This window comes from Neolamprologus multifasciatus, chromosome 22 (assembly GCF_963576455.1).
Source record: "Neolamprologus multifasciatus chromosome 22, fNeoMul1.2, whole genome shotgun sequence".
NCBI classification, from domain to species: Eukaryota; Metazoa; Chordata; class Actinopteri; order Cichliformes; family Cichlidae; genus Neolamprologus; species Neolamprologus multifasciatus.
In genome coordinates this window covers 25,908,321-25,923,909 of record NC_140459.1, presented here as the reverse complement: position 1 = coordinate 25,923,909, position 15,589 = coordinate 25,908,321, and the positions used below count along the sequence as shown (strand labels likewise).

At 40.1% G+C, this 15,589-nt stretch overlaps 1 protein-coding gene across 7 annotated transcripts in view; it reads right to left on the bottom strand.

Moving 5' to 3' along the window:
• Positions 1-15,589, bottom strand: part of LOC146493618 (receptor-type tyrosine-protein phosphatase U-like) — a 260,603-nt gene that overhangs the window by 111,908 nt on the left and 133,106 nt on the right. For all 7 annotated transcript variants that reach the window (XM_085147848.1, XM_085147845.1, XM_085147843.1 and 4 more), the window contains exons 3-4: positions 14,270-14,541; positions 893-974 (exon numbers count right to left, since the gene is read on the bottom strand). In XM_085147848.1, coding sequence (XP_085003974.1) covers positions 893-974; positions 14,270-14,541 — 354 coding nt within the window. The remainder of the gene's footprint in view (positions 1-892; positions 975-14,269; positions 14,542-15,589) is intronic.

Below are 15,589 nucleotides of genomic sequence, written 5' to 3'. Positions count from 1 at the left end.
TACTGTAACTGAATAAGTTGAAGAATAAGCGCACTTAACTGCCAACAATTAGTCATATAATATTTATATATGCTTGATTTAGTTTAAAGATATACCAACACCCAGTGCAGAAATGGCTTATTACAGAGTAATTATGTAATCTAACACTCTGCATCATATCACAACTGGGCAACAATAATTGGTCGAAATTACAGCATTTAAATGACTGAAACTATTATTTAATAAAACACTAACACCGAGCCCATTATCAGTTGATTCTCAGTACTTGCTGTTTTGGCTCCACGTTATCTGTTCTGGAAGTCAGCATGCATTACTGAAGCTTTTGCAATGACCTCTGCTTCCAGGCAGACCAATCAGTTCACATTAAGCTTTTGTCTATGATGCCCAATAGAGCTAATCATCTTGGTAATGGCACAGCTGTGAAGAAAAAGGTCTCCTATGATGGATCCAGCATCAACTACTGTACACACTAAAACACAGTCGGGGAGTGTAATAGTAATTTAACAGAACATAACAGAATTTTTCAATAACACCCGTAAACCACCAGCCTCCCGATATCCCAGTGATGCCAAAGAAAAAAACATCTCCCAGAGAGGATCAAAGTACAAACACTAGCTGTCCTTTCCCTACCCGTAACATCACATTAGCTTTAAAAGCACCCGGCTGGGAGCATAGCGATCAGTAGAAAAGGTCGGCTGCTCTTCCAGGACAAAAGGGACACCTCCCGCTGTGTTATTGTGGGTCTGACACTTGGACATGTACCAGGTATGTGTGCCGCGGTTGCCCCGCTGTCACCAGAATGGTTTCATAGTCTTCAATCACTTTTCAGAAGCTGTTGAGTTCTGTGGCCTGGACCACCATTGTTATGAGTTGTACAGAAGTGGGTACTTACAACAGGGGTAATTGAGCAGTACTATGTCGTCCAAGGCAATATAACCCTGCCGCTCCTCAGAAACAGTCGCTTCAAAGATGACCTGTGAAGACAAAGGGTAAATTAAATGACTACACCCCGCTGTATGCTGAATGGCAAATAAATTGGTTAAAATTAATATCTAAACGCCTTGCAAGAACAGAAAATTCACATGTTTTGTTTCACTTAGTACAAATTTAAAGGGGAATCTTAATTGTAAAGTTTTATCCTGGCTTTACACCATAATCAAGAATGTTTCATTTCCGTTGTGTGGTATTTTTCAAAAGCAGCAATTTAATCACAGCTAAATTAGCATTAATTATTAGCAGAACCTTTTCATCTCTTTAAAACACCAACAGGGAAATGTCAGGCTTTAGTGTAAGCCCTTCAGAATAAAGACGCCAGAGCCCTCTAGAGCCTCTTTTTGTATTAAAAGGTCAAACAAGCGGCAAAGATACCCATTTCAGACCTAAACACTTCTGAATGTAGGCAGCTACAAAGCAGCTTTTTGCAGAGATAGAATATCTATGCCTAAAAGTATTATGTAGGGTCGACCTTACAGTGTGAGGCGACTGTTGTTGTGATTTGGCGCAGTATAAATAAAATTTAATTAAATTGAATGAAATGTATGCATATATGCCTAATGTACAATGCAGAGCACTGCCACTGGTAGCCACTTGATTTTTTTAAACATAAACATGCATGTTGTCACTTATAATGTATGCTACTATCTTTATAGAACATGTTGCATGGTGTCATCATATAGTAGCTTGTCCAGCAGAGTGGTTCTGGCACCCGGTAGTGGTGAAGTCATGGGAATATAATGGTTTACAATAAACACACAAATGCCCATTTGGTGCCCATTTTATTAATCTGCTGTCTTGGACAGAGCTTTGGAACATGCTCCTGTTGTTGGAAACTGCCAAAGCACGTGCCTCCAGATAAAAAACAACAAAACAAAAAAGGTACATGACGTTGAAAATCCTGAAAAGCAACAAGTGGATCTCTGAGTTAGGATTTCTCTGTCACAAATAAAAGGTAGCCAGCACTACAGAACAGGTGGAGGGGGGGACTTAGCCACTAATAGCTGTCATTCTGAATAATAGTAATGCCAGAAGTAGGAACTGCTCAAGTACATGTACCTACAAACATTCCATCATAAATGCAAAGTTAACGCAATCTTGCTGCCTTAAAATGACAGAGGTCAAAACACTTTTGTTCAATGCATCACCATGTCTCCTCTGTTGACATATACTGGTGAGCAATAATCAAGTTAAGTAATCTTAACTTGATTACTCTTAAGACGACAGAGCAATTTGTGATCTACTAAGCCCAAACGTTCAAGGTTTAGGTGCTGTACAATTTGATATGTTATAAATGTAGACAAAACCCCTATGAATCCTTACATGACTAAAGATCTCTTTCCGTTCCCCGTTGGCCCTTTTATTAAATCATCTGCAGGAGTTCTTAAACACAGCCTAAATATTCAGTCAGTCATCTAAATGAGCCAGCCACACACAGCGACTCGGAGTGAACGTGCAGGCCTCCCAGCATGCAACAAAGTCATTCTAGGTTTCCGAGTAGTAATTACAGTCAACAGATCACAAATCATTCCCGCCGCAAGCAACTCTTCACTTTGTACTACAGTATGACAAACTCTGAACTTGGGGATTGAGTGCATTAACACCTGGTAAGATGAAAGATGTAGCTGTGCTCTGATTCAGACATTTCACCCACACTTAATACTGCTAGTTGTCTATGCTAAAGTCCGGTGGAAGTCAGACTGTGACCGTGTACTTAGACAGGCAATAGAGTGCAATGTTGACAATACATCAGGCTTTAAGTGCCTGAGGCAAATCAATAGCACAAAAGGCTTTGGCAGATGGATACAGACTAAGGCTTTCTTTCCACTAATTTATTTTTATTTTTCATTCCTATGTCAGGCCATTAAAGACGTCTGACCGATTAACTCTACAATTCATCACGCGTCAACACACCCACCACCATCGATTCACTCAGCTCCATGCTTTGAGCCATCATTAAGCCCCTCCACATCTGCCCTCACTTATAGACGAGTGTGTTTCGCTATGACTGTGTCAGACGCTGAGGAATAATGTTGGCATGCAGTAGCTATGCATATTCACACAAGTCATTATACAAACGTTACAGTAGAATCCCCTTGCAGTATTTACAAATAATATAATAATACCAATGATAAGGACTGACAGAGAAACACTACTGGTGGCCAGAAGCTTGGTGCCACTATCAAAGCTATAAACAAACGTGTTAAAAAAAAAAAAACTAAATCAAAACTGAAGCAGACTGTATGAAAATCAAAATTGCCATTGCCAAATCTATCTATCTATCTATCTATCTATCTATCTATCTATCTATCTATCTATCTATCTATCTATCTATCTATCTATCTATCTATCTATCTATCTATCTAATTTAGACCTGCAATGCATTGCATTGGGTTTTATATATGATTGCAAATATTTTGTATAAGCTACTCTATGTATATAAGCTGTATTAAAAGACAGAAACAATTCATAGAGAGAAAACATATAATACTCATATAAGTATGAACAAAGCAAAATCTATTTCAACAAGCAGTATAAAAGATGGATTTGTCTAACTGAAAATCTCAAATTCAAGGTCATTCTCCAGCCTTCTCTCAGCTTCGTTTCTGTCTACTTTGTTATGACAAAAACAGGCCATGAACAACAACAAACAAAACAACCAACAACTAACGCTGCAAACACACCTGTGATGTGTGAATAAAGGTTTGGTGTACTGCGAGCAGCAGGGTGCCATCTCTCAGGAAGGAGCCCTATGTCATTGTCAGCAACCAAAGGAAATGACATGAGAAGCGCATCCAAATCCGAAAGCAAGCTCAGCTACGAGCCAGTGGAGACAGTTGAGAACAGTGCTGCACAAGGGCAGTTACATTTGAGGTAAAAAAAAATCATGCAAGAATTTTAATATGCACCTCCTGTGGCATCGTGTTTGGCTCATAAAATTCAATGCTAGAGAATTGATAGCAGACTAACAAATAACACATTGATAGTAGACTAACAAAATCCATACAACGTCCCATTAGGCCTTCGCTATGAATACATAAAATGAAGAGTGGAAGCTGTAAACTAGATTGCAATAAAAACAAGATTTGCACAGTAATTAATATTTTTAGCTTTTAGTTTTTATTGCAGAATTGCAGGAAACATTTTTGTGTGCACACTAATAAAGAAGCTACCATTTGACACAGACACCAACATTCTTCATGAATTTATTTAATTAAACCAGTTATTAGAATTTTTGATGAATGTGTTGAATAAAAATGAGAAGGCTGTCCTGTTAATTGACTTCTTCAAGTAAACTTAAACTAACACTACTGATCTATATTGGCTTTGTCGCATTAAAACATAAATATATAAGAAGCAAATGGCGCTGCCACTTTCCTTTAACAGGCTGAGGATGAGTACAGTGCCTCCACTGCGGTGTGATATAAAGGACCAGACAGCATATGCTGAAGGCTTTCTTTCCTTCTGTGTGTTGACTTAAATGTGTTTATGCAGTCACATTGAAGGGACTTGAAGGGACACAAAGAAAGAACCCACGATATAAATCATGAAATTTTAAAGGGAAAACTTAGTTTAATGTTAAAGTAAGGTTACTGTTAGGTTCAGGTAAGTCTATGTTCCTTTGAAATGATGAAAATTGAACTGTGCGTGTGTTACATTTTCCAAATATTTAGTCTTCAAAAATCTAATCATGCAGAACAAACTGATAAAAACTGAAAATGTTCCACACGGCTTGATGCATAATAATTTGGACAGTAACATTATTGTCACAATGGGAATCACCAACTGCTCTGTCTCACCCTGAGATACTTTTTGAGATCCAGACAGTCGCTTCTTGTGGCTGATTGTTTGTAGATCAGTCTACCTTCAGATTTGTCTTCAGTAAATGGAATGCACATCTAGTTAGGCTCTATCCATCTAGAAGTCCTAGAACTGCTTTTGTGGCATATTCTGGGTCATTATTCACTAGCAGTACATGCTCATGCTGAAATATAGTTTGGTCTGTTTTTCCTGTTGGCTGAGAAATGAAATGAAAATTACAGTGCTTTTAAAAAGTCTTGTAGGTGCAAAAATGCCAAAAGACGCTGCAAAAACTGTAAAAACATATTTTAGCCCATTGCTAGGTGGTTACTAGGCGACAAGACTGTGTAGTCATATATCATGTATAGCTCAACTTTTGAGCACATAAATAAGATATGATTATTAAAACAATAGGATCCTTTCATAAAGCATTGTAGGTGCATAAATGCGAAAAAATGGTCATTTTAACATCATTAACATAAACCTTCAGAGTGAACTGTTGTAAAATGGCACTATATGAATAAAACTTATGTGAGCTGAATAATTTTGTAATTAAATGAATATAATTCTACAGATAACTAGAAGAGAAATTCTTACTTAACCTCTTATATGTCAGATAGGAATTAATACAGTCAAGTTAACAATGTCTGTTGCTGTTAATGCTAACTGCAGTTGCAGTTGTATCAGTTCTTTGCATTAATACAAATTTCAGGAGGATGATAATAATATGAAAAAGAAGCAATATGGTGCTCTGTTTCAGTCAGCATTAAGTGAATAAAGCTTTGATACACTGGGGAATGTGGAGCTCTTATCAGTGAGATAAAATTGTGCTGGGCTAGATTTGGAGTGAATCCCTCATGCTTAGGTAAGCTATGTGATGGCAGACCTTGCCACTACCAATAAAACAACTATGAGAGGTAATAGCTTAATGCAAATACATTGAATGACTATTGCAGAAATAAAGAAATGTTGGAAAGACAATTTTCGTCTGGTCTGTTTTCTTTTCTTTTTTTTAAAAAAAATCCAATTTACGTAAGCTCTTCTGTAAACTGGCTTTAGAACATCAAGACATTTTTCCAGAAGTCCAACATTTACAAATTTTGTTTTAAAAGTGTCTAAAACAAAACAACAAAAATTCTCTACTAAGTAAGAGAGTTAAGTAACGAAGGAGAGAAGGAAATTTATAGGGGTATGGTAAGGGTGTAATACTGAGATACATTCAGGATTAAGACAATGTGATCAAGAGGACAAAGAGTAAAAAAATAAAGGGTTAATTTTTTAAAGAGTGTTACAGAGAAAAACCTTTTTTTTTTTTCAAAGAGCACATTTTTTTTCTTCCAGAAACCAAGATGACAGAGAATGAGTGAACCTGTCTGAACTCATTTCTCTTCTGTCCCTCAAAGTCCACTCTCAAACAGCAAGTCTCTTCACCAGAGTCAAGCAGAGTCAGGCAGAGGGTCATGAACTCAGTCAAATGACACCTAATGATTTAATCAGAGACTCAGCAGTGCAAGCTTATCTTCCATTACAGGTGCAATGAAACACGGCTATAGTCTTCATCTTTTAAGCTGCGAGAGGAAGGACCTGTTAGTAATGGTTATTAATTGACTGATAAGGCCGCATGTTTAGGACACCTGAGTGTTAAAAAAACTATATACAAAGTCTGAATTAAACAAAATATACACAGAATTAGTGACAAAGGGCAAAAGTCCGATTTATTCTCGGCAATGAGGACCAAGCTCTGGCAACGGTTGTACGGGGACCAGATACCTCACAGCAACAAGACAGATACCCCATACGCCAGAAGAAGCTTCCACAGGACACCCTGAGGGACGAGGTTCAATACCTACAGTCTACACGTGTTTGTAGACTTGTTGGGCAAACCCGGATACACCTTCAAATACCCTTGAGGGAATACTCCAGTGTTCCATGACCAGGACAAAAACCACAATGTTCCTTCAGAATCTGAGGTTTCAACTAACAGACACACTCACCTCCTCCTGGCATGGGCCTACCCAGTAAAGCTGAGAAACCCCTGAAGTTTGAACACACTCGCCAGCCCCCCTTCATGAAAAGGGAAAGTAGAACCACAGTCTGCTAATCCAGAGGCCCTGTCACCGACTAACACACAGTGTTGTAGAGTGGTGTCAGCCACAACAGCATCACGATATCTAGGGCCCTGATAAACTCAGAGAGAATCTCACCCACCCAAGAAGATCTGCCACTAAGGAGCTGATTATTTACCTCAGTGACCTCACCCTGAGTGATTTGTTCCTATGCTCTCGGTCGACTATAGAAGGCATGTCAGGGGGATTGAGGAGCTCTTCAAAGTAGTTCTTCTATCATGTCCTCAGTTCAGCAGAGGTCAGCAGAGTCCCATCAGCCCTCCTTGCTTTGGCCACTGCCAGAGTTGCAGCAACCTTACTGCATGGTAGCAATAGTCCTTATAGGGGTTTTTTGTCCATAAAATGTTTGTAAAGCACATTTAGCCTGGCCCTTCACCTAGAACACATAAGACCCTACAGGGCCAACGACAACACTGCTTCTAGTATCACCAGGGTACACCAATCCCTCTGCAAGATAAGGTGGTGATTCATTCTATTTCAAATGAAAGGATACAATAGAAATAAAAATAGATATAAAAAAGACATAAAAGCACACACAGCAATTATTATTGTTTCATGCATTACTGGGCTAGTCTGTTTTCTGCTTCTGGACGAGTGGTTGAAGAATCACTTCTTCTTATCAGAAACAAAGTACTTCTAAAATGTATGTGTGCTCATGGTGCAGAACAATATATTTTAGACTCTCCAGGACTCTAAGTACTTGTCTCCTAGACTCCTTAATTACAATATTTGATTAAACATACTTTCACAGTTTGAATTAAAACTGGATCTTTTTTATTGTCATTTTTGATATAGTCTTTGTGTGGCTGTGTCCTGATCCAAGATAATAAAGCCATGCTAACTTAAACCTTGATTTTTGTATAAGAAACTGTTGGTATGGAGCACAAAAGATTATCATACAGTTTCCTAGATTAAATTTTTTTCTAAAACTACATTTCCTCTACTACAGCCCACAGAGTTGGACAGCTCATAGTTTGGATAAGTTGTCCTGTCTCTAAATAGATGTGTATCATCTTCTAAGAGGACTTCCTGCCCAAAAAGTTGGATACATCAGAAAATATCCTATTTTCAAGGATTCAATTATATTAACAATGGACATGTAGAATCCCGAACTATTGGCCACGAAATTTAAAATCTTATATCAGTTAAAGCCTAAATGCTGAAGGCCAAGAGCACCTCAGATCACGATCCAACATATCTCTGAAGCAGCCTGTCTTCCCTCAGGAGGTGTTGACACCCAATGTTTATTGGGTATGCTTTGAATTTAATCTATTTAATCTCTACCACCAGTACCACCAGCAGCTGCTTAGGGATGCACTTTCTCCCCCGAGTCCTCTGATATGGTGGTCCTACCCCTGTGTGGAGCTGCTGCTCTGTGGCCTGCTGCGGCTAATCTGTTGGCTGGCAGTGCTGGACAGTGATCTTTATCAATAGCACTGAGCAGATGGATGTGTGGACCCCTGTGGGGCCTCCGGAGAATACTAAAAAGAGGCACAGAGCCTCTCTCTAGGCTCAGCCCTTCGCGCAACAGATAGACACACTTGGTTCCTTTGTTTAAGCCTCTTCACTCATCTGCACACATTTACCTGCTTCATTACCTGGTGCCAATCATCCAGGTTTATAGGACAAATAAAGCAATCTGTCCTGTGTCTACATGTCTGGTGGAAGGACTTTAGATAGAGGTGCCTTCTCATCACTCGCACATCTTGAACATACGTCACCGAGGTAGTAGATTACATTGCTTATGCATGCCTGCATGAATGGTAAACACTGCAGAGCTAAGCAAACTCCCCATCTGGTCTCACTTGTCTGATTGTTCTCGTTAGCTCCCCCCTCCTGCCTCCACCTTCCCCTTTGCTACAGTCCGTGGCATGCAAACTTCTAACATCCATAGAGAAAGGAAGAAAATCATTACTTTAAATCATTTTGGCTGTTGTGAGAGTCGCTCAGGACAGAAGAGCTGAGGATGGTAAAGCTCAGGCTGTCCTCATTGATCTGTGCAACCCTCTAATCTCATTAACTGGCTCTTGATTTATTGAGATGGGGCTCAGAGTGCATCAAGGTTATGGAAGCAAACACCCGGACTGCTCCCCCGCGCTGAGGGTCGCATGGAATTGAGGTCAATTGACTATTCGCTGCACCCACGCTCCCACAATCCCTTACACCGGCTATTGCCTTCTCATTAACGGCAATTTGGGGGTGGGGCGAGGTGAATGGTGTTGGAGGCGACAGGCTTAGTGGGAAGAAAGAGAGCATTAGGGGATAAATTATCAGCCCTAATGAGGTGAGGTAGGACTGGATCCAGTCATCAGAATCTTACAAGCTACACAACGGTGCTAATAATGCAGCACCGACAATACAGGCATCAAACATAGCTATTGATTACACTGCAGCACACAGGTAAATTGACCAATAAATAAAGATACAACCCAAACACACACCCACTGTAATTATACAGCTATTGAGCCACTGTGATATATGACAGAGGCAATTTGCTATTTGTTGCATATGGTTTGAGTAATTGGGAGCGCGATAATAATGCTGTTACAGCTGACAGCAGCCATGTTTTAATAGCTATAGCGCAGGTGTGAATGTGTGCATGAATGGTTGTCAGTTTCTCTGTGTTAGCCCTATGATAGACCAGCGAGTCCAGGGAGTACCCCTTGCCCTATGACAGCTAAGATAGGGTCCAACACCTCCATGGATGAATGGATGGATGGAGGGAGGGATGGAGGGATGAGAAATTGGCTTAAAAGACTAAAGCTGAAGACGAGCTGATAATGCCAAAGGCTGACAAAACCTCACCTTGTTTCCACTGACATCTCAAGGAAGGAAAGAAAACCTTATGACTAAATAAATAGGCTAAAACTAATCTGCACTGGAAAACACAGTGTATATATGACATCAGTGTTAAAAATATTGATATAACTGCCACTAAAAAAAATGCAAAATGGTGCATGAAAAACAAACTGTGTGTATCTATTCCTGAAACTGTTTTTATTATATTAGTACGTGTGATATTTGTCCAAAGTTGATTCTGTTCATCTGGACATAGCGTTTTCAGTGGGCGAAACGGTTCATTCAAGGGACTTCTTCAAGTCACTTCCTTTCTCTATAAGCCACAGAGACAGAGACTAAGCGAAAACCTGTAGTGATCCCGTATGTGTCCGGAATATCGGAAAAGTTGAGACGCATTTTTTCTAAACATCAGGTCTCTGTGGCTTTTAAACCCCAAAAAACGCTGCAACAAAAATTGGTCCACCCCAAGGATCGGGTCCCCGACACAAACAGAGTAACATAGTGTACGCTGTTAAGTGCCAGGAGGATTGCCAGGATTTATACATCGGGGAAACCAAACAACCTCTGGCGAAGTGGATGGCACAACACAGAAGAGCTACCTCGTCAGGCCAGGACTCTGCAGTCTATTTACACCTACAGGCCAGTGGACACTCTTTCAAGGATGAGTATGTACACATCTTGGACAGGGAGGAACGCTGGTTTGAGCGCGGAGTCAAGGAGGCCATTTACGTGAAAAGGGAACGACCATCTCTGAATCGAGGAGGGGGCCTAAGGGTACATCTTTCGCCATCTTACAATGCTGTGATTGCAGCCATTCCCCAACTCTCTGTGAATGGTACTCGTGGCCATTGATCAGTCGTCTTTGATCAGTGGGACTTGATCAATGGTCATGAGAATTTGCATAATTATGATGAAGATGACCTCCCAGCCCATTGTTCCTTCAGTGGGCTGGTTTCAGTCATAATGCAAATGTACTGTTTATAAGATTGGGGAAACCTGCAATCAGCTGAGACTGAAGAAGTCACTTGGATGAGTGACAAAACGTTTCTCCCACTGAAAACGCTACGTCCAGATGATCAGAATCAACTTTTGGAGATTTACTTACCTGGATGATTGAGAATGCATCAAGATGTGTGATATTTGTATTTGCTAAATGTCTTTTAATCACTGTTAGTTATCATTTTACTAACAGTGTAACATCAGTGTCACTCACGGGAATACAGTGGTTCTATTTTGTACATCCATAAAGTCAGAGTAACGGGAAACCACAGAAGAGAACTGCAGCAGCCTTGAAGAGCAAACTGAGCTTCATGGTAAAATCAGATCTGCAATGCTTTAACAAAAAGTGAGTCACAGCTCTGTGAGGGGCTCCTGTGTTTATGTCAAATTTACATTTATTTACATGGATTACCTAGAAGCACAACATAGCTAGATTGAACCAGCTTCAAGCTTAAATGTTGCTCCCCTTCCATGTATTAAAATGCATCAAAAAACAGTCGGGGCTCTTGGCGTTGTTTTTTACACTAACAGTTTTTGACTCCTGTAAAAATGTGGTTGGTAAGTGCGGACATCTCCATTGTTAGGCTCCAACTTGCTAATTTTTTGTTCTTTTTCCAAGCAGAATACGGCAGGAATACAAATCATCTTTTTTATGGTCACATATTATTAAGATCAAATGAATTATCGCTCCTGCAAATATGACTTTATGTTTAAAGGCATTATGTTCACCTGCTTCTGCTTTGTGATAAGAGATTTGTGATTGAGAGCAGCCAGGCACACTGGGAAAAGAGACGCCGTCGTCGTATTTAATTCAAGAGATGAATGAATTCTGATTGGTGCAGGTAAGTAAGTAACATCACAAATAAGGGAATTCACATCTGCAAAACAAGCTAAACTTTTTCATTGTAGCAAAACCAATGATGAGTTGATGGAGAAGCTAATTTTAGATGGAAGTCCGATTCTGACCACTTACACTGTTTACTGTCATTTAACCTCAAATCAGAAAGAATACTCTTTTAAACCAACTCAAATTTAGTATGGAGAATCGCCACTGCTAATGAGAGTGGGGCTCTTTCCACAGCTAAGCAATCTTCAGCAGTTTTAGGGAAGGCACAGCATCAATGGAGGAGTCAGGCAAAGGCCATGTTTGCCTTTGTGGTTTTTTCCCAACATGTATCAGCTGTGCCGTGTACATTTTTCAAATTAAGGTTTTTCCTGTGTCATTTGGGGCAAACAATTTGAAGTGTGTGATAGTGCCATCTTGTGCTGATTCTAAATGCATTGAAAACACGAGAGATTTCTGGACACACAAACATAATCTTTCCTCACCACTTGGATCACTTGCTAGATTCGGCTCCCTGCAGTTTTGTGTACTTCCCAAAAATCAAATGTGGAAGGACTTTTGGTTTAACAGAATGGAGCCACTGAGAAGATAAAGATACAGGGTGTGCTGAAATTCATCCAAATGCTGATTTTTGCTCATTTTCCACCATGTTTAGAATGAATTAGGGAAAAACTATAGATTCGAGTTTAATTCTGTTTTCTGCATGAGCACAATTTATTCCATTCCAACTTTTCATTAAGCCAAAAAGTTCATATAGAAGTGAAGTAGAAATGAACTGGATGAACTTTGCCTACAAGTTAGAACCTGCAATAGAACATGTAACAGACCTGGGTCATTTTCACATCTGTATGCTGCTGATCGCAACAAATGAAGAGGGGCTCCTCCCCGCCTCTACAAAGATCTGCAGATGTGGGTGATGCACAGTCTGACACGAAAGCAGACTGTTTTCTAAATTTGTCATGTAGGAATCTACTATAGTAAAATATTTATTTGTTGTTGTTTTTTTTCCATTATAATTGACATACTTATATTAAATACTGAGGTTATATGGCACATTTGGCTAAATAGCATGAGTGGGACGGGGATTTCAGTATTGTGTGTTATTGAAATTGGTGATTGCGACTATTTGCAATGACTGGCAACCACTGATATTTTCTAGTCACGAGGAGGTGTTCTATTTTTACTGTTTTGCGACTCAGCCATTAATGTCAGAACTGTTTTGCTGTTAAACATCTCACCAAGACTGTAGCTGAGCAGCAAACTCCATTAATCAGCCTTCCATGGTTGCATATGACATATGCGGACGTATGAATTTCCTTGTTCCAGATATGATCTAGAACAGGGAATACAAACTGTAACGATGAATATGATAGACTGAAGGAGTCTTGTGTAGTTGTAGTTCATAAAATAAATCCCAAATAAAATGTAAATGAATATGATTGCATATTGTATTATTTCGTTGCTGTAATGGTATGTTAAATGTATGGTACATGTATGTACTGTACGTTACATATTTATTATTTAGTTGTGCTTGAATATTTTTGTTTCTTGTGCCCAGTCTTCCCTGGCCCAGACAAGACAATATCTCATCATCATCATCATCAGCATAAGCATCATCGTAATAACTGTAATCATCACCACTAGTGGCTGGCACTCACCACATCATACCACAAGTCCTGCAGTTCAGTTGTCTGACCATGAAAAATGTCCTTTGTTATTAAAGCTGACGTTCACAGGTGGGGTTGTTCATGTTTAGTCAACCTGACAATTAAACACTACCAGAAATATGAGAATATGAAAAAGCATGAAAAAAGCAACAGCTCTCCTCTCTCTTTGATGGGAAGTTGTAAACAAGCTAGACAGAACAGAAGACTGCACCTCAAACCAGCTCGGATCAGAAGTATTTTTAACTACAAAAGTACTTTGTTCTGGGACTTCACTGCCCTTCCATGCACATACTTGGAAAACATAAGAAAGCCAGAGCACACCGGCTTTTTACAGAGAACGGAAGGGAAAGCAGCAAAAAACGTCCAGGCAATACCTGGGGGCGATCGTGGCTCAAGAGTTGGGCGTTTGTCTTGTAATCGGAAGGTTGCCGGTTGGAGCCCCGGCTCCGTCAGTCTCGGTCATTGTGTCCTTGAGCAAAACACTTCACCCGTTGCCTACTGGTGGTGGTCAGAGGGCCCGGTGGCGCCAGTGCCTGGCAGCCTCGCCTCTGTCAGTGCGCCCCAGGGCGGCTGTGGCTACACTGTAGCTTGCCATCACCAGTGTGTGAATGGGTGGATGATTGTGTATAGTGTAAAGCGCTTTGGGGTCCTTAGGACCAAGTAAAGTGCTATACAAATACAGACCATTTACCTGACGGACATCAGCCACAATATATTTGCCATTTATGAAACATGTTTAACCACAGCAAAAAAACTGTGGCCAAGCTTTCTGAATGCTTTCGCATTAGTAGTCAGTGAATCTCTTTTTTCTTCTTCTCCCATTTCACTAATTAGGAAATTAGTGGGTAGAATCACCAAGATTTTTTACAAGATTGAATACTAGAAATTTCCAGTTAGCTACCATCTTATATAAATTTATAAAATATCCAAACATAATTCACCTCAGCTGACAGCTGTCAGTAGTCTTTGGCTCATTGTTGTATTTAACAACACAACTACTGAAACCTCATGTGCTTATGTGTTTGTTACCAGTCTCTTACCTGGTATTCACTGGGCCAGAAAGTGCTCACAGCAAGCTCCACCTGGTGCCACTGGCGACCCTGGGAGCCTGAGATATTCCAAACTGCACTGCCCTTGGGACCCGAGTTTACCCGGACATAGACTTGGAGGTCCCCGGGGCTGTGGCCATCACGGCTGTATAGGAAGTAGCTGAACTGGATGCAATGAGTGTCGTTCTCACTGAGCGGGAGCAGAAGGAGCTGAGCCCTTTGGCCACCATAATGCTGCGAAGAATTCACCATCATGAAGGACCCTGGTATGAAAAAAAGAAAATTAACACTGATTAGAGAATAGCCTGTTTTCTTTTAACTTTAGTTCTCAGTATCACAAAAGACTGCACTCATAGTGTTCATTTACTATCGGCAGAGTCTCACAGGCAGCATACTGAGAGAACTTGGACAGAGAAAGGGAAGTTTGAAAGTTTAGCGCTGATAAAACTAAACGTCCTTGCCAAGCAGATTCATCTTCTAAACAAGCGGCAGCTACACTTACACCCACTTTACAAACAGCAGCCATTTCAACATTTTCACCTGCCATATAGACATAACTAACCTGAAATATAAAGAAATAACAAGATCCAAGTCTTTGGGCTTCACCTGTAACACCTCAGCCACGGATAGATATGTCAACCCTAGATATGTTAGTTTTGAGCCGCTGAAGAATGTCTGCCTTCTTATTATTTTTAAACTGCCAAAAAAGAGCCTGAGAGCTAAAGTTGACAGGTTCAAGGTTGTTACCCGGAATATCTGTGAAATCCTCTCTGGCTATTTGTCTGTATTTGGTCCGTCTCTGCTACCTGCTTTCACAGGGCCATCGGTTTTGCAGCACTGTCTCAGATCTGGTGTGTTCAAAAGGACAGAGTGGATGTCAGATTGGACTTTCATTTTGGACTGAGGTTCACAGAGTCACTGCTGGCTCTCTCATCCCGGCAGCACACCAGAGATTCCCTGGCCATGAGAAGAGCATCACATTATACAGTGGGGAAAATAAAGGGTGAGGCTTGCCTTTGACTGTGGCCTTCAAAACAGTATAAAGTCAGTTTAAAGTGGGAGAAAATGGAATGGAAAATACAATCTTTATTTATTTATTTATTTTACCCGTGTTTTCTGCCACAAGCAGATGCCTATTCAGTATTCAAAAACAGCAACATTTCAACATGACATCTTAATACTTCTACGGCCAACATTTTTTAAACAAGCCCAACCCTATATATCAAAGCAAAAACAGTCAAAAACTCACTTTAGAATGAATGATGATGAAATATTATATGGAGGACAAATAGCTTTGAGTTTGAAATTTCC